At 41.4% G+C, this 19947-nt stretch overlaps 2 protein-coding genes across 2 annotated transcripts in view; one reads left to right on the forward strand and one right to left on the reverse strand.

The window, feature by feature from the left end:
- The first annotated feature begins 63 nt into the window (after positions 1-63).
- Positions 64-8271, forward strand: olfml2ba (olfactomedin-like 2Ba). The gene is made up of 8 exons (XM_070832086.1): positions 64-428; positions 545-808; positions 1101-1208; positions 2728-2889; positions 4730-4946; positions 5377-6315; positions 6849-7025; positions 7107-8271. Exons 1-8 carry the CDS (start codon positions 261-263, stop codon positions 7718-7720), a joined length of 2649 nt encoding a protein of 882 aa, XP_070688187.1. The 5' UTR covers positions 64-260; the 3' UTR covers positions 7721-8271.
- Positions 8272-8582: 311 nt separating this feature from the next.
- atf6 (activating transcription factor 6) overlaps positions 8583-19947 on the reverse strand; it is a 32138-nt gene continuing 20773 nt past the window's right edge. Inside the window, exons 15-16 of the mRNA XM_070832579.1 lie at positions 17140-17224; positions 8583-10588 (exon numbers count right to left, since the gene is read on the reverse strand). Of these exons, the coding sequence (XP_070688680.1) occupies positions 10392-10588; positions 17140-17224 (282 nt within the window). The 3' untranslated portion in view covers positions 8583-10391. The remainder of the gene's footprint in view (positions 10589-17139; positions 17225-19947) is intronic.

Raw genomic sequence — 19947 nt, forward strand, 5'->3', positions numbered from 1 at the left:
GTCAGCGCTGCTCCAGCTGCAGATGCCGGCTGCTCTCTCACTTGGCGCACGGCTTGTCGGGAGTCGAGTGAAGAAGATGACACCGCGCCTCAAAGCCTGATCTCGCTACCTGATGACACTTTTTGATACACTTCTGTAATTCTGAAGCCCCACGTAGGCTATGGTATTTTCTTGGCAGCTAAATTAGTTGGTGACAGGCTGTGCCTGCTTGCACACTTGCAACATTCTTTGTCTTTGCGGCGCTCTGTGAGCCTCACAACATGTATAGGTTATGCAGTGTCATCGTGATGTGCTGTGCGTTTCTCCCATGGGGCTCTGCAGCTCCAAAGAACTGGGGTGAAGATCCCAGGACACATTTAGAGGGCGAGGCAGGGCAAAACGACGGGCTGCAGGAGGAGATGGATGACCGGCAGAGCATCCTCTCTAAGGTAGGAGAAAATATCCCTTTTCCCTATTTCATGTTTTATGGACATTTCGTGCGTAAAAATTGCAACATTTTTGATTGAGCGTGGTGCAAAATACATCCGTCCTCTTCTCTTTGTAGCTGCTGGGTGATTATGACAAAGTGAAAGCCCTCTCGGAAGGCTCTGACTGTCGCTGTAAATGTGTTGTCAGACCCTTGAGCAGGAGCGCCTGCCGGCGGATAGAAGAAGGGAGCGCCTCTGCACAGGACTTCTACACTGTGGAGACTATCACGTCTGGACCAGAGTGCAAGTGCGCCTGCATCGCTCCCCCGTCAGCAGTCAACCCATGCGAGGGAGAGTTCAGGCTGAAAAAACTTAGGGAAGCTGGAAAAGAGAATGTCAAGGTGAAGTTTCATCCCGTCCAGTGTCCATGCGCACTAGAGCCTCCAATAAACACGAGTCCCCACGCTCCAGAGCCAACAGGCTACAGGCTGCTGTCCTGGTCGCCTGCTGATTTCTAGAGAGGCCTGGATCACTGTGAGCGTGGATATCACCTTTACCTAGATTCAGAAAGGGGTAGCCCCACATTTTATCCCAGAGACTCAGAGTTTGGATGGGCTGGGAATGGGCCTATTTTACGCATGGCATGTCTTGAATTGGTAAACCATTTTGACGGATTCCACTTGATCATTCCAGCTGTCCACCATCCTTGAGCTGCTGGAGGGCTCCTTCTATGGCATGGATCTACTGAAGCTGCACTCCATCACCAATAAGCTCATAGACCGCATGGAACACGTTGAAAAGGTACAGTAACAGTGTGCCTTTTTCTTTTGGTGTAAATATGTTGGTGTAATTTAGATCCAGTGGTGGAGGATCCAGTGGGCCCAATAAAACACACGCCTTTGGACAAGTAATTAGATTTATTAGAGGCTGGACCTGGAAGTAGACCTCAGGCTTTCCATCACATAGTATCGACCAGTTATAATGACCAATGACATCCCTCCTTTGAAGCCTCCAACTTTTTTTGATTGGTACATTAGTACATTACTTTAGAATTTTAATAAATTGTTAAAGGATGAACATATGAACTGTAAGTATATCAAATTATTGTAGTTATTATTATAGTATTTCTAGTTAACTAAAAGTGCCAGTTCAAGTGAAATGGCTTAAAGCTTTACAGTATGAATTCTTTAATGTGCAGATTTGTGAATTGAACAGCAATAAATGATTCTTAGCACTGACTTAGTTGTACTTGACTTGGATCAGCAGTCACCAAACTCCATATGCGTAAATGAATCATCAACATCAGAAATCATAACGTTGTCCCGCCCAAACAGGTGCAACAAAACTAATCGGACGGTTACATGCCCAGACAGAGAAGAGTCTAATGATCCAAAATAACTGAAAACGCCTGTGTGAATGTACCATCCCTGTCTTATTAGTCATTAAAGTGGAAAAAAAAAACAATTTCAATGGGAACAACTTACAGTGACTTATCTCATGACTATTAACAGCAGCTTGCCCCGACTGGAGCTGGCTCAGTCAAACTTGGTCCAATCAGCTGTGACGACCAAATCATTATCAACAATTGCCCCAAAAATGTTGGCATGTGTCCCTCCCTGTTGATGCTGAGTGATTTGTACTTAAAACACTGACTTGGTCACTGATTAATTGAACATTAATTTAATGAGTTGCAGTGACATGTACAAACTGTTTGGGCAGGAGCTTCGTTGGCCTCTTGAAATGAGCCTTTTCACACAGCAGTCTTGGCATCGAGTGCAGCTGCAGATAATAAAATGATCGTGTCAATCAAGCATGTCTATTATTGACTGTATTTGTTTGAGCTGTGTCTGTCTGGTTATGATATGTAGAGAGGCAAAGTTTGGAGGGACGAGGAAGAGGAGTGGCAACAGTCAGTGAGCAAAGATGCTCATTGCATTTTAAGTGCATTCTGGGAAACATAAGGCAAACGAGCATCCAGTGCAGTAAAGCCGTTTAGGCCTTTTCACTGAAGACATTTTTATATGCCACAATAAGAGAAACACACATGTAAAACAGCTGAATTCAGTTTAGCTGCTCCTGGTATTGTGCATCACTGTCACACTCTTAAGGCTTATTTGAATAGAACAGAGTGATCTTAATGTTATCAGTACCACTGATGCTTTTCCTACAATGACAAGTCAGAGTGCTGCGAAAAACGCCTAGTAATGGCTTTTTCCCGTCTGTTATTGATTATGACTGCTGATGAGTGCAGCATATTTTCCATTAACAAACACACACAGCATTTCTGTTAATATCTCGATTTGTCTGTGGCTGCACGAAGGCGGTGTCTCTCAACGACACCATGGATGAGTTGAAGCCCGAGAAGAGCTCTATGCTCCAGCCAGACGTGACAGAGAGCCCACTCACTTCTCCCCCTCGCCGGCATGAGGACGAGAAGAGACTCAGTGAGGTCAGCAAGGCCGCAGCATATAAAAACCCAGAGGTGAGTGCTACGTCTTCACACTGATATCACAGGCTCAACAGGTGGAGTCACAGTAACAAATGATTCATGCTTTTTAAATTCAATGTTCATTCAACACCTAGCAATAAAGTTGTAACAGGTATGTTGTAAAAACACTTTCTCACTAAGATCATTACCTAGCTAGTGTCCTTCATAACAAATTATAAAGAAATTCTAGTCTTTATTACATAATTATAACATAGTACTTGGAGTCCTAACTGTAAATAGTTATTTGTAATGTGTTAATTTATTTTGAGTTTACATAAGGTAAAAACCTTCAAATAGCTATCATTACTCCATATTGACTCAACAACACTGGATAATTACCGTACTGCTACTGTAGTATAGGTTGTTACTCATGTGAGGTAATTAATTAGTAAAAGCTGTGCTGTAAATCAAAGTGCTACCACTATTTTTAGTTTTCATGCACATTAAATTACACCAGTGTGCTACAACGTGGCTGGGATGGCGTTCTTGAATGAATTAAAAGCAGCTTAAAGAAGCTGATAAACTCATTCATGGTAAGACTTCATGGCTTTATTGAAGAACAAATCCTGACATACGGTATTCTGTTATTGTTATTTAAAGCTGTTTTGGAGGCTCTAACTGAATTTAGGAGAGGAACACGTGTAAAGGAAGTGATTGGATTCACGTGTTGTTGCTCAGACTGGTGAAGCATTATTAAGTCCTGTGTTCCTTCAAAACAAAAGGAACAATTATGTGTTCTTTCCACAAACTCCTTCATAAAATCATCGTCTCCATGATTAGAGAACAAAAATGTGTGGCAGAGTTATCGAGGTAATTGGAAGGTTTGGCAGACCCAGTGGACAACAGCAGACCTCAGACCAGTGACTGTACCAGTGGGCCCTGATCCATGACAGCTTTAATATGAAGTGGAGAGCCTGTCCAGCACTGATGGGTGGACCTGGGCTCCACATGCAAGTGATTCATTGGATTAATATGTTTCACAAGGGCACTTGTAGGACACATAAAACAAAACATTGATGAAAACTGAAAACTAAAATAAATCAAAATGAAATTTTTTGATTAAAAGTTTCCTCTTCATTAAAGGATACTTAAGGTTTATTGCGTCTTGGGTTGCACCTTGTAGTTTTGGTCATCATTTCCATCAGTAATAATAACATTGTACTCATCAAGTTAATTGCTGAGATTTGTGAATGTGACCACATGGCTAACAAAAAAGCCAGACAGTGCAAGTAACACCACTGGTCAGACTATCATACCTCTTTTAAACAGACTCCAGGTCAGCCAAACTTATTTGGAAGAGGAAATGACGGTAGATGATAAAGGTTTTACCCAAAATGTCCAACGTAAGCATCAGTCACAGTTTACAAACTGACTTCTTGGTTCAACTTTGACCTTCTGTTCTTGCCACAATTGTGCACACATTCCTTTGCAATGAGGGATTATTATCCACATTTTGGGTGTGTTAACTTTAGGATTTACCTCCAAATAAAGATTATCTCACTTAACTGTTTGTTTACAGTCGATCTGATTGTCATAGAGACGTCACAATGTAACCTTTTATATATGCTTTAAAAAAAAATGTCTCTGTTTTCCAAATCTGAAGCTTGTTTGATGTCCACCAGTGCAATGGCTGTATAATCTCCATCTCCTGTCTTGGTAGGATGAAAATGCATTTGGAACAGCATTCACACTCTGACATGGCACTAAAACTCTAAAAAAAAAAACTGCCATTGACATATATTGGCCCAGTATGTAATCAACCAAGGTACTGATCTCATCCTAATGTATGATTTTGCCTGATAGATGTTTTTTTTTGTGTCCATCTGTCTAACAGGAGAAGTATGAAGAGAAGTTTATTGGGGAAAATCCATCCTTCCTACAGACAGACAGTTCTGCTGAGATCATTGAGGTCAAACCTCAGGTGGATCTAAAAAACGTGGCTCCTCGGGTGTCAAAGTCTGGCCCCAACGGAATGATCATCAGAGGAATGACTTTTTATAAATCCGAGCCTGATCCGATGGTGGCGGATGACGGGGAGCCTGGAGAGAACTGTAAGTGCAAACCGTCAGTCTGCTTTAAGGGCAGCAGCAGAGAAAAAAAAACTCCACACATTGAGAAAAAACTGTCATCTGCACATTACAGTGGTGTTCTAATCAACCATTCACAGCTATACTTACAAAGTATGCCTTCAACTTTTCCTTATATATCCACCCTTAGCTAACCATGAAACTGGATAAGTGGTTTGAATGACATTAAATTGTTCTGACATTGAATGACTTAATGTCAGAACACCGAAAGGCAGTCACAAAAGCTTAAGCTGGCCTAAACTGGCTGTGAGCTGCTGTGACCTCTGCAAAAATGTACAGTTACAAATGGGTAATTCCACAATTTTGATGGTATTTAAATAATAGACATATAGACATATATAAATAATAAACATCTCAGATTGTATCACCGTGTCTTATCCTTTCCCTTTTCCAGTTTTTGAGTACCACGGATTTAGCGGTGATGGCCCAATAAACTTCCTCATGGAGGAGAACCTTCTTCAACACAGAGTCTCTCGCCCCAGGATGAGGGTGGGACCGAGGTCATTTCAACCAAAGACAACAGATCCTTCGCACGGTTCCAAGCAGGCCAGCCAATCAACAACACTGAAAGAAACACCTGCAGACGAATCAGTGGACGTGTCTCCAGACGTACAAAGTGACACATACTTCACATTTGGACCAACCACTACCAGGACCGCAGACACGGCACCTCAGACCACTCAAAGAGTCACGGCTAGAGTCACCAAGTTGCCAATCCCTTTGATGGCGGAACCAGACGGCACTTCTTCAAGCGTCACTGACAAAGAAACAACAAAAACTGCAATAAACACAACCCAACCGTCTGAAAATTCAGCCACAGAGGAAATCTTACATGCAGGCACAACAAGAAATATACCAACTACCACGATGGAAACCACCACTCTGAAAGTAAAAGAACGTATGCAAACCGTACCTGGCAGCAGTGCAGCTTATTCAACCCCAACTGCACTAAACTCAGCTACAACTACCAGCTCAATGACCATCACAACCCACGCTGCTGCGACCTCAGCACCAGTACACCCCACAACAGCTGGCTCCACACAGGCTGCCACCACAACACCAGAAGTAGAAACTCCAGAATCCACCTTTTCTGCAGGCTCGACTTTGCCTCTGACCACTTTGTCTCCCCACACCTCTCTGCCTTTCACCACACCTGGGACTACCTCTTCTTCAGCCACCGCTGCCACCACAACTACCACCACGACCACCAGGCAGGCAGCTCAAGTCAAACAGAAATACAAAATCAGCTGGGATGAGGAAGAGGGCGAGGAAAGACATCCGGAGTTAGACGAGCCAATGCAAAGGCAGGAGGAATCTACTTCAAGAAAACCAGGCAAGTTGAGCTTTTAATGTCAAATGAGGGGAAGAGCGATCATACGTTTGTCAAGTTGACATTTTTTGTCAAGTTGACATTTGTTTTGCTGTTAATTTAATTGATACCTAATTCATTCGCCTTTAAAGAAAACAGCGTCACCAACAAAAACATATTTTGGTCAGGACCAAAGCGGTGGAAGCCTTTAGTGTGGTTAAACACAAGAGACTACCGCTAAAGATACTGCCAAAAAAGGAAATATCCTGTGACTTTTCTTGTAAACATTTGCTGTAATTAGTTTAAGATGCGAAATTCAGACGCCTGACAACATGCTCTTCATCTTTTCATATTCTTATGAAAGATATATTCTATATTGTTCTATGAATCTCTAAACTTTGCAATGCAGTGCTCAGTCCTTTGTGGCAACCCCAGCCCTTCCGTGATTCAAGCCAGTTAAAACAAAAGCCTCTAATTATTTTCAGCCTCTTTGACATATGTCTGGATGATGTAAAATTACTTTTAAGTCCTCACTCATGGCTCTGACTCTTTCACAGGCGTGTGTAAGGACACTTTGGCAACCATCTCGGAGCCAGTAACTCACAACACCTACGGCAGGAGTGAAGGAGCGTGGATGAAGGATCCGAAGTCTGATGATGACAGAATTTATGTCACAAACTTCTATTATGGGAATAATCTTCTGGAGTTCCGCAACCTGGAGGTTTTCAAAACAGGTCAGAGCCAGCAGTCAACACTAAATTCATTTTTGTTTTTCATGGATCTCATGCTTCTACATTCTTCTTTATCCTTTCAAGGTCGTTATACCAACTCATACAAGCTTCCTTACAACTGGATTGGCACGGGCCACGTGGTCTACGATGGGGCTCTCTACTACAACCGTGCCTTCTCCCGAGATATCATCAAGTTTCATCTGCGTCAGCGTTATGTGGCTGCCTGGACCATGCTGCACGATGCTCTGGTCGAGGAGTCGTCGTCACCATGGGAGTGGCGCAGCCACTCAGACGTCAACTTTGCCGTGGACGAGAGTGGCCTGTGGATCATCTACCCGGCACTGGATGACGAGGGCTTCTTACAGGAAGTGATCGTTCTGAGTCGACTGAACCCGTCAGACCTCAGCTTTCAGAAGGAGACCACCTGGAGAACCGGGCTCAGGAGGAACCACTACGGGAACTGCTTCATTGTGTGCGGTGTCCTGTACGCTGTCGACAGCTACAACCAGAGGCACGCCAACCTGGAATACGCCTTCGACACACACACAAACACTCAGATGATACCCAGAATGCCCTTCACCAACAACTACACCTACACCACGCAGATTGACTACAATCCCAAAGAGGGTATTTTGTATGCGTGGGACAACGGACACCAGGTCACATACAACATTAAGTTTGCCTATGTAGACCCTTAGTAGGGATTAGACAGTAGTTATTTTAAAAAGGTAATTCTATGGTTTCAATGGATTGTAGATCAGTCCATATGGCTTTCACTATGGAGACAAAAGGGCGCCAAATGTACTAATATACTGTGCTTCAGTATATTGTGACTAAATTGTTTTGTTCTTATCACATTTTTAATTCTTAAATGAAATGAATGAAAAAATATGAACCTAATTCCTCAGTCAACACATGAATTTGTACTGTATATATTGTAATACTGTGTAAAAAAAAAAAAAAAAAAAAAAAAGCCCCATGAGATAAATTAATGAGTAAAGAATAAGTTGGCTTGGGTTAAGTAACGCCTAAGAACCAGTTCATAGAAGCATACATTTTGAGCAATTCCCCAAATTATGTGGCCAAGTGGCATTTCTGTTTTATACCCATTTTTTTGTATTACATTTTTTCTTTGCATCATATGCCACAGGTCCTCTGTGAGGTAATATCACAGGTATTGCCGTTGACCTTTGTCTTGTGAAAGCACTTACTCCCTCCATATCAGACTGTTCTGAGGAGACTACAATAAAGTTTGGAAATACTAACAGAAAATGTCTTCTTTGTTTTGCTAAAGTTGAAGTGGCTTTAATTATAGCCTGTCAGTGTTGATTCAACTGGAATACTGAGGATAGAGGGTAACCAGGCAGAAAAAAAAAGACAGAAAGACAACAATAAATGCAGACGTACTGGGAATGATTGTTGAAGCCTGCACTTTACTGTTACTGGGTATAAATGGAGTTACTGTGGAAAAAAAATACCCCAGATCAATCTATTATGCAAAGAATATAATAATGGAGTTATAGGATTTTCCCAAAATAGCCCAAAGGATACACACAAAGGTATGGTTAGAGAAAATCCAGTGTTTATTTTGGTTTATGCACATAATAGAATACAAAAAACAAAACCACGGTTTTCATCGTACTCTTGCTTAATCCTCACAGTAAGTACTGTAGGGATGCAGTGAAAACGCTGCTGTGAATCAAATATACCCGAAAGGGGAAAGAAATGACACACACAGACGAGCTGGCTGAAGAAAACAAAAGGGCATGTTTTTGTTGGAACATATTTTATGGGCATCTGTTGAGCTAACAAAACCACATTACTAAAATTCACTTTCAGACAAAGAAGTGTGGCAATTAGTTGTTTTTTTTTAACATATACAAAAACTGTATGAGCAAAAGGTCACTAATCTGATGATGCACACTTTCAAAGTCATTATCAATTTTACTCCCGATTATAGTTTAGCATTAGTTCATCTTCCCAGGTTCAACATTTATAGTGCACTTTTTTTTCCCCCAACATATTAGTACTAATAGCAGATAATGCAGTTCCATCACACCATTTAAAAAAAAAAAAAAATTTTTAGGTTGCATCCTTAATGTAGGCACCGAATAAAAGTGCAATTAAGTGCGTGGACGGAGAAGCCAGGACTCAAACTTGGTTTTTCCCACCAGTGGTTACATGCCAGAAATCGGCTTTTCAACCTTTAAAGTAGAGGTTTCACTTCTGAAGGGACATTTTTCTCACTTTCAACACTAAAGAAATCTCCTAGTACTAACTTTTACATCATGTTTCCTTCCAATCCAACATTCATTACTATGCATAAAATATTTCATTTAATTATTTAGTTTTCTGTAGTATATTAAAATCACAAGTTCCCACAAACTGCAACCAGGCAGTTACATGAAAATAAAAACCAATAAGTCTTAACAGAAAAAAATTTTGAAAAATGAGTGAAATGCATCACACCACAGGAGTTGGCATTACCGTAACAAAACAATACAAATAAATATGTAAAGTATCTGAATCTGTTCATTTTTTTAATCTGTTAATAATTATTAATATAAGAGAAGCGCAGTGCAAAAACCCAAAAATACAAAGCTAAAAACAGGGCACCTGAAATCCTTAAATTAATGGAAGCCAACAACATAGTGGTTAGCCTGCTAGTTTACCAGACTTCCTGAGTTTAGTTACTGCGTGTAATCAACCTGGCATGTCTTACTGTTCACTAATAAACTTTGCTTTATTTAAGAGGCTCCATTTTATAGCTAAGGTACAGCCACAGAATTTGTTGTGCTTCCAAGCATTGATATCACAAATGTATTTTTTCTATCTTTAATTAGGCAGGTTTCAAGCAAGATTATTTTATTTTATTAAGTGTGTGATCATTTTCTGTTTTCTCCTCTGGTGTTGTGGCTTATCCCAAAATTAAGAATCAAAAAACAAAGCGCAGACTTGAGGAGAGCTGCTACGGGGAACAGGTATTTGTGTTACTATGGGGTGACTCAGGGTTCAATGCTCTGCCCCCTGCCGCTAAACAATTACCCTTACGTGGGGCGCCTGGGGCTACAGGGAGAAGTCGGCGTTGCCACACAAGGAGCTAGCGTCTGCTCGCACCCGGTTACAGACTACTTCCAGATATCTCATCTAATGAAGAGTGCGGCTGACTGGTGCTGACAGTTTGAGCTACCTTTGTATTGTAATGAACGGATTTCATTCAGATCTAAATCACAATCATGAAGTCAGTGGGAGCACACCAGATTTAATATATAATGAACTTACAAAAAAGTGTTAATTGAGGTCTTGTTATCGTTTGCCTTTGTGGGTTTTGTTGAATCGTCATAAATGACACAGGTGCTGCTGGTGATCTTAAGCAGACCCCATGAGCACACCGACAGGAGGCATGGCCTGGTTGTCAGTCGGGGAGTGCTGGTAAAATGTGTCCGTGTGGTTGACCCGGAGCAAAGGTGGGATGGTGGAAGACCTGATGTGAAGGATCCTGGTGTTGGTTACTTCACAGTCAATCTGCATCATCACCTCGTAGTCTTTGTCCCTTATGATGCTGTCTGTAATGGTAGGAAAGGAAATGGAAGGTATTTAGTTCTCAGCACATCAATAAATACATGAATACATAAGTTATTGCGGATTTATTTGTGTATTTGCTCAATCGCCATTGCGGCAAAAGATTTAATTGACTAAACACAACACGTTTCTCGCCAAACTGTGTTCATCATCATCCTCAGTGGCAGGTTTTCTCATACTTGTTGCAGAAAGACAGGATAAGAGAGTATTTTGGGAGTATAAAGGAGTATTGTTTGAGGCAGTTGGGGTGGGGGTGTGTGTGTGTGGGGGGGGGCTGAGCTCCACCACGAGTATGGGTGGAGGCCGGCTTACAGATGGAGTCCAGAGGTGAGTCACACACTGGATTTCTCCTTCATAGAGATAAACAAAACAGCTCTAAACAAGAGCAGGGCATGCAAATTTGAGAAGAAAGTCTGTGTGCAAGAGTGTAGGAGGGAGGGAGGGAGAGAGAGGGAGTGAGTGATCGCTGACGATGAGTCAAGATCCCTCACGCTTCTCACTGAGATCAGAGAGTAAAGAAAAAACCTCTGGCAAGATTGAGGAACAGAAAGTGATCAGCGTTGATGAGTCAGTCTATTGTGTTTGAAACAAAATCACAGAGACGTCGCAGGAGGTTTACAGTATGATGATAAATACAAATGTTGTTATCAAAGGTAAATAAACGTTCAAAAGTTCACACTGAGGTTTGACCCAAAAGGTCTTTCAAAAGATGCTGGACTGGACGCTGAAACAACAGCGTGTTTCACAGTTTGTGGTCTCCCAAAGCCCAACTCTGCTCAGCCTGGGGAAGGGCACCCTTTCAAGTGGGCAACACATTGAGGGATTGTGTATTTACATTAACAGACGACTTCAAAACTCAAGGCTTCCTATGTGTGTCAGCATTCCCCATATGGAGCACACAAGCCAAACACACCTCAGTCAGTTTCAGTGCACTCGTATGGGACCCAGAAATGGAGCTGTAGGCGTCTATAAAATGCCTGAGAGTGCTGAAAGTTGTTTAAAAGCTGCAGCCTTTTTCCAGACACCTGTGCAAGACATCAGTTTCTACTGTTTCTCAGCAGGATGTCCACGGGCATATATATATATATATATATATATATATATATATATATATATATATATATATATATATATATATATATATATATATATATATATATATATATATATATATATATATATATATATATATATATATATATATATATATATATATATATATATATATATTAAAAAAAAAAAAAAAGAGTTTATCACATTGTGCAGTGACAATTCAATAACTCCTCTTCTGCAGCTGGAAGACTCCATGGATGTTCATACCATTAGATGGTTAGTGGATATAATGTGAGTATGACTTCATCTGCTGCTGAACTTCCTCCTTCCTTTCTTTTGCACCTGCGGTGAAACTGGAACTTTTCAAATAGCTTCAGTGTTTCAGCAGACATCTCTGGAAATCATCCTCTGGGTTAGATTTTTGCTCTTTGTCACGCTAAGTCTATCTCAAATTAGGCTTTTGCCTGAAGCAGAGCTGGAAAAGTTATTCTCTATGCATCTCCATATAGCTTGATGAGATCACTGATTTTCTTTCCCCCCCTTGGTTCAAGGTCCTGTCATTACTGCGTAAGCCTGTGGATTCTGTTCAGTTCAAAATAAACTGCTCTGACGTTGCCACCACTTAGCTAATTTCAATCCAATAATAAATATAAGTCCAACAGATAGGCAGAATAAAGTGGAGATCTGTCCAAATGCGCAACACATGAGGAAGATGGATTTAATGGAAATCCTTCAAATTAAAATGGTTATATAAAATGAGATATAAATAGCAAGCATGGAGGAACAAAGCAGGGGAAGGGCTTGCAGCTTTATTATTTTTCAGCCAGTATACCTTGACTTTACTCACCTAGTGTACACTAAGTGAGTAAAGTCAAGATAGCTGGTGGACATAGCTGAGTATCTAGCAACTAAAGAACCAGTTACTTCCCTCTGGGGGCTGGTGGAGAGGAAACCAGAAACAAAGAGAAAGTGAATATCGGACCTACGTTTGCCAGGTGGTCAAAAAAATGGCTTCAAATGACTGATAATGTTGCTCTGTGTCGGTTTGATGTCTATACAGGACACAATTTGCACACACATTTACCATGTCAACTTTATGAGGGGATGATATATCAATGTTGTGTTTACAGCTTTAAAAAAAACAGTTTTGACAGGTTTAACTTATTACCTCTTTATTTTGAGACTTCATGTTCTGTTCCCCCTTGATGAGATTACAGCACCCTATAATTATTTTCTAAGTGCCTGATAATTAAAAAACAATTACACTGTAATTTGTGGGCCATAATCTAAATCATTATCCAAAATGAAGACTCAAATGCACCTTTCACCAAATTACCAGAAATGTCTAAGTTCTACTCAGCCGACTGCATGAGATCAGTGAAACAGGAAACACACAGCCACGAGGCCCAACTTCAAACAGCAGCTCTTTGAAGATGCTGCCAAATTTACCGTCCTCCCCCTTTTACTAGTGCCATCTGGAGATGTTCCAGAAAGTTTCAGCAACACAGTGAGCTGATGTGTGCTGATAGAACCCCAATGTCTGGCAACGACACATCTGAGGAAACCTGAGAGTGCATCTCAGGAGGGTGGTGGCTGCCAGACTGGCACACACTCTGAGGACATGCTCATGAGGGAAGCTGTTTTTAATATCAGGGAGGAAGCCATTCATCAGCAAGTATAATCACAGAACTACAGGGCATGATTTGAGTTAATAAAAAGAAATCCAGGTCTAATGGGATGTCAATTTGGCAACCTAAACACTCACATAACCTAACAATCCAGCCAATTGTCCAATTTTGATTCAGTATATTTTACCAATCCAATCTTGTACAATTTTATACAAATGTTTGGGACACTCTACAGTAGAATTCACAAGCAAATCACGAAGACTAAAGCAATGTTTTACCATTAGGGAATTAGTCCAGAATCACAGGAGATACCAAAAGTATCTGACCAAAAGAGTCTGCAGCCTTGCTAGCAGCACATACTGATATTGACCAGGTGCAACCATATTTCCCACCACATTCTCCATCTCAATTTAGTATTTAGGATGTTAGATTGTCAATTGAACACAAATTTCAATAACAACTGAGGCCCTAACTGTCACTAACAATCAAAAATATCACCAAAGTCTCTGAGATTCATCCTCTGGGGACCATAAACGTCAGTATGGAATTTCACTGCAATCAATCGAACACTTGAGATATTTCAGTCTCCAACAACTGACGTGCCATCGGCAGAGACACGTAGATAACATGACTAAGTCACAGACGCTGAAAGGATGGCAAGGGTTAAACATTTGGGTTGGTAAGAGTAAAGCCACTGGTGGGGATGTTTGTTTAGATTAGAGGAATAGGAAAACCCCCAACGCCTTCAGTGGTGTGGACCTCTACCTTGAACCCCCTGAAAAGCATGTGCAATCTCCGAGAAGTGAAAATAGACTGAATGCGTCTCACATGGTCGATCCACCTGTAAATTATGTCATCTCCAAAACATTTCTCTCCTCCAAACATGTCGCTTCCACTTGATTGAGCTACTTTCAAACTCAGAGGATCAGTAAGTAAACACGCCCTTCAGCCCCTATGAGGAGCCACTGCTCAGCCAGATATGTTTTCAGAGAGCATCAGGGATGCCAAGGTCAAGTAACTTTAACAGAGCCCATGAGCCGCTGACACGCAGGGAGACTGCTTACATCAAAGTCTCTAACCTCGATGTTTGGTTATTGACCAAGACAGACCGAATGCTTACTTCAGATTAACAGAGTCTATCCACCTCCTCCAGCTGAAAACCATTTAGTGACGGGAGAAAGAAGGCATTCCTAAAGCGGAGCAGCAACAGGGAGCTGGAAAGAATTATCCTCAACTGTGGTGCAATCGTGCTTCAGAGGGAGGACACTGTTCCTGCTTTCCTGCTTTCTCGCCCAGCTAAATATGTACATTTGCATTTAATCACTTCAACGTTTCAAACAAAGACAACATAAATCTGAAATGCTGCTTGAAGGCTGTCATCTCTGTGACACAAGGGGCTTTATATGTTGACGGAGGGAGGACCACGTGCATGTTGTGCTACTAGAGAATCACCACCAACCTCTTTTCTATGTCAAGCTCAGGTGGCTTGGTTTTCAACTACACTCCTTGCTGTGAGGTCAACAAGGAACTACCAGGAGGAGCACTTGTGGCATCTGAAAGTGAAGGTACTGCACATGCATCTGTGCTAAAATAGAACTGCTGTTAGTCCTCTCTCTTGAAGATTGCACATGATCCAGTCTGCGCATTAGATGGAAACACATTAACGCCTGAAACAAGCAGGAAAAGACTTTTGGTACAAGCACAGAATAACACAATGGTTTGAATTTGGGGCCAACTGAAGGCATCCATGACAGATCATGCAAATCGAGGACCATTTTCTTGAGCTAACAAGAAACTTTCCAGACCCGATATCTCTCCCTGAATGCCACCTTTGTTTGGCCATTTCAACAATTAGCTGAAAAGGAGGTCTTGGATTTCACTATTTACTGCTATTTCAATGGGCCATCTGACCGGCATGGACCTTAACATTCCTCAATGACAAGACCAACCAAGAACAATGTTTACCTTCATCAATCTTCATCTCCAACACCACCCTTTCTGGAAAAAAAAAAAAGTTATTTCCCAATGGCCATGTCTTCCCTGCTGAGTAAGAGGCTCAGATTCCACTGACTCACTCCTCTCAGAGCTGGTTGAATCACTTTTGAAATCTGTTGCTGGTGCTTTGCCACAGAGAGATAACAGAAAAAACAAGAGGACTTCTGATAAAAATGCCAAGTCACCAGCCAACAACAACAGGCGGTCTTGCTTAATTGCTCACACCCTGCATAAACACAATCCCTCTTGAGTGGGTTTCCTTTCAGTTCACGTTCCTGCAGGCTTACTGAAAATCAAGTCGCCTGATAATTAACTCAACAGTATTTGGATATAGAAGACTTCTTTCCACTGAAACCTCTGATGACCTGACTTTGACACACTGTATCTGTAATCCAGCAGATCTAAGGACCATGGAGAAAAGCTATGATGAGCTCATGGAAATCAAAAACATCTGTATACTTGAATTATTCTTTAAAATAGAAAAAACAATTTGGCCACAAATGCGCCATTCCAAGTCTGACGTTAAGTGCGAAAATACTGAGCCGTACATCATGTATACCCGTGTTAAAATGTTTAGGATGGGTTTGTTTTTGAGGGCAGGCGGTCAAATAAACTGGTGACTGCTTTTCATATGGGCTGGTGGAAACCAGCCCCCCCAAACCGCAAACCAAGTGCACTCTGACTGCCACCCACTATGACAGCAATTGTTCTCTGGAAGAGGAAATTAATCAGTCTAGATGTCCATGTTCCTGCTCTATAATCTGAAGAAGACCTGTATTTGCTTGAAAACTAATTAAAGCAACTTCTCACTAGCATGTGGCCATTGTGGCCACTGAGCATTTTTGTGTGGCATGCTCAAACCAAAGAGTGTTGAGGGTTCTATATATCCTATATGTTCCCTATAACTCTACATTGGCTTTTTAGCTTGACACTATGAGAGGATTGAACTCTATATCATAAGCGCAAAAGTGTAGAATCTCAAACACGCACGTAACCATACAAATATAGACCAGTTGCAGGACTCTGCCTTGCCTGCAGGTGGCATACGTGCCAAAGGTGCACATGCTATTACATTCCATGCTTTAAGGTGGCACTGTTTGGAGAAGAACCACAGATCTGGATTACACCAGTTCGGATGTTTTTTTAGGGGCTTTGCACTACTAAAACTTCTTGTCGTATTGTATAGGTGATGGATGTAAAGCAAACAATTCAAGCAATGTATGTTTGTAGTGATGACAACACGATGACGTGGTCACACTATGTTTTCAGGCCATCTTAAGGTCTCTGCCCAGGCATCAACTTCATTATTTTCAGTACAAAAAAAAAAAAAAGGAAATTACCACACTGAAAAAGCTATTTTTAATGTTAGTGTCTGTGTGTGGTTTACTCAGTGGCTGTACAGACACTTAACAGCCTTTCTAAATGCAACAGAGAGTATAATCAGAGGCTGAAGGACATAACAGAAACCATAAAGAGCTCAGAGGGAGAGAGGAAGGGAGGGAGCAAAGACCTTCAACTAACAAGACGCCAGATGTCAAAGAAACTTTTTGGCAAAGAACAAAGAAAGTCTCTAAAGAAACTACAGGCAGCACACACAATAGATCCAAGAAGGTAGATTTTAGGGAAACAAAATACCAGCACGGATGAAAGAAACAATCAACATCACCTTAATAGGCTTAAAAAGCAAAAGTGAACTATTTTGGTCGTAGCTGTTTTTCCTTACAAGTGTCTTAGGCCACAAGTAATGCATTCTTGTGGGGAGACGTGTTTCTGAATCTACTCCCAGCTTGCCTTTCATCTGTTACATTGTGTTGAGTGACCAAGCTTTCCAACTGATGTGTCTGTGCTGCAGTGCATACCATTTATGTTCATGGCTGGCAACACCACAGACATCTTGGGTCGACTTCCCTTGTTGTGGTTGGTGGCAGGAAGCAGGAGATGATCCTGTGAACAAAGAGGAGGAGGTCATCAAGAGAAAACTATACAGCTATTTGGAAGCAAATGAGATGGTTAGATGCATACATTTGCCAGTTGTTGCTGAACAACAGCTTTGGAGCAGAGGAGAAACCCTACTGGAGGACTTGTATTAACAACTTGAGGTTATCACGGTTGCAATGTCATCCAGGAGGTTAAAAGGTCCTAGCATAAGGCAATCATTTGCACGACGGCCTTTCTAGTCACAAAATTCTTCAAAATGAGCACTTTTTTCATGTCTTGACCCATCATCTCAACAGTCAAAACCCCTCAAACTTCAGTGCTGTCACCATGGGCCACTGCACTCAGTCCATCCATTCATCCATTGTCTATACCGTTTATCTTTAAGGGTCACGGCGGGCTGGAGCCAATCCCAGTTGACGTTAGGCGAGAGGCAAGGTACACCCTGGACTGGTTGCCAGTCAATCGCAACACAAAGAGACAGAACCATTCACGCTCACACTCACACCTGCGGGCATTTTAGAGTAACCAATTCACCAAGCCTACATGTCTTTGGACTGTGGAAGGCAACAGTGCTAACCACAGCACCACCGTGCTGCCCCTGCTGCACTTATTGCTGTTGTTAATTCACCAGAAGTCTGAGATCAACATGGCATTAACCAGTAAAGTACTTCGGTTTCTGGGACTATTAAAACAGATTTTTTTTAACTCATTAGACAACAAGGGGGGAAGGTTTTCATCTGAGCTCATCCTTTCAGATGGAGTTGTGGTGGAGAGGAATGTTAATGTGCAAACACACATGTGAAACACACTTTCTGTCTCTCACACACACACACACACACACGCAGTAATGGCAGTGTTTAGCCACAGCTCCACTACTAGATTCTATAGCTATGGTTTACATCTTTTAACCAAAGTAATACTAATAACTAACACTGATGATTGAAATCCTACATTCTTCTTCATCTTGGGGCAACAGCACAACAGGCGAGCAAAACAAGTAAAACAAAGCATTTCAACAAGCCCGTAAACCACAACCAATCAATGACACCTGCATGAAGCAATTCCTGCCCGATTTAACTGCGGAAATGACAAGAGACTTTAGAAAATGACTTCATGTAATTTAAGAATGAGACGCAACGTTAGTAGATATCATTTACTCAAGGATTCAAGGATCTTTATTGTCATACCAGCACACATTTCCACATGAGATGGCATGAAATTAAGTACTCGGGTCCCGGTTGTAAGCCAAAGAGAATAAATAAACTGGACAAACAAGAGCATTGGAAAATAAACAAGAGCACTATAAAAAAAAAACACCACAACCCTATAAAAACAAGCATTTACCAGTGATAAATAAGCATGTGTGCAAAATGCAGTTGGCCGGGTTACAAAGTGAAATGTGCAGTGAGGTAGGTCTGTAGAAGTGTAAAGTGTGTGCAGTTGCAGGGCAAGAAAAGCCACAACTTTAGAATGATTGGCAAACTGATATGAACTGAGGAAGCTGCTGCTATGAGCACAATTAAAGGAGTACTCCATGAATTTAAGTATTGTACTTCCATAAAGCAGTGGGACTCAGAGGGGCAGTAGAGGCTGAGAAAGTCTGTGTTTAAGTTCCACCATGGTTCAATCTTCAAAAATCATGGATCCTACATTTCCCATAATACAACTCAATAGCATCAATCATTCGAACCTCCCTGCCTCCTAAATACCCACCTCTATCAATCAATCTCCACACCCCCAGTGTATAACGCAGGCTTTTGACAAGCTCATTCCAGAGCCATTATGCACACATTATGCAACAAGTCGAGTAGTACTACTACTTCAGACAAACTGAACTGAAAAGTGTCCCTTTGAGATGAGTTAGGTCAAACAGGTTACTCCGCAGAGAAATAACCCATGATTTGGTCTTCATCGCCTGCAAAACTGGAGCTTTGTGTGGCTTTCCAACTATCAAGAGATCAACTGAAAACTGGTTAAGTCTATCACACTTGGTTTGCAAAACTCAGCCTGGGTGAAATGAGAAATGAGGGGTGTTAAGATGATGACAGGCGGAGGTTTGAGGTTGGGAAAGGGAATGAAGCGAGAAGACAGGAAGAAGTGATGAAGAGAGTTGTGAGATATGAGTAGACGCCCCGATGCGGAGGAAAGATAGGTAAATGAGAATAAAGAGGGAGGATGTTAAGAAAAACAGAGAACATGTGAGTGTCCTTCATAATCCCTGGTTAGTTTTCTTGTATTTATGTATATAAGTAACTCTATATATCGTTTTATTTTTTTTTCGTCTATTCTAAATATAATTACTTATATCAATGGTCTATATGTGTGTAGTATAAAGGGACTAAAATTTGCATTTTTGTGTTGAAAAATTTAGATAAATGATCTGATACCTTGATCACCTTGATTCATAGTGTATGTTTATACACTAAAATCAGCTGTGTGCTGACACTGCTGGTGCTCCTTCAGAATAAAGGGTTTGGTGTGATTTATGGTCATTCACCGCAAGGCATTAAGAACAAGTTCCAAAGGGAGTATTAAATGCTTAAAATGAATGAGAGGGTGCCTTGACTGTGTCTGGAAGGTGGCAGGAAAACGCCAATCACATCACTGCTCATCATCAGGGACCGGCGAGCTTGTCAAGCTGACCTAACAGCTGCAGCTGCCATGACAACAGGTGATTTTTCCTTGAACCTCATTGGTTACGGTCCTCTGTGAAAGCAGCCAGTGTTTCC

Source organism: Pempheris klunzingeri, chromosome 6 (genome assembly GCF_042242105.1).
Source record: "Pempheris klunzingeri isolate RE-2024b chromosome 6, fPemKlu1.hap1, whole genome shotgun sequence".
Classification (NCBI taxonomy): domain Eukaryota; kingdom Metazoa; phylum Chordata; class Actinopteri; order Acropomatiformes; family Pempheridae; genus Pempheris; species Pempheris klunzingeri.

Excerpts from the sequence above, each read along its gene's own strand:
- olfml2ba (XM_070832086.1), top strand. The coding sequence starts at position 261 with ATGTATAGGTTATGCAGTGTCATCGTGATGTGCTGTGCGTTTCTCCCA. Across the intron at positions 2,890-4,729 it reads CAGCATATAAAAACCCAGAG|GAGAAGTATGAAGAGAAGTT; the intron begins GTGAGTGCTACG and ends TCTGTCTAACAG. Across the intron at positions 7,026-7,106 it reads CCTGGAGGTTTTCAAAACAG|GTCGTTATACCAACTCATAC; the intron begins GTCAGAGCCAGC and ends TATCCTTTCAAG.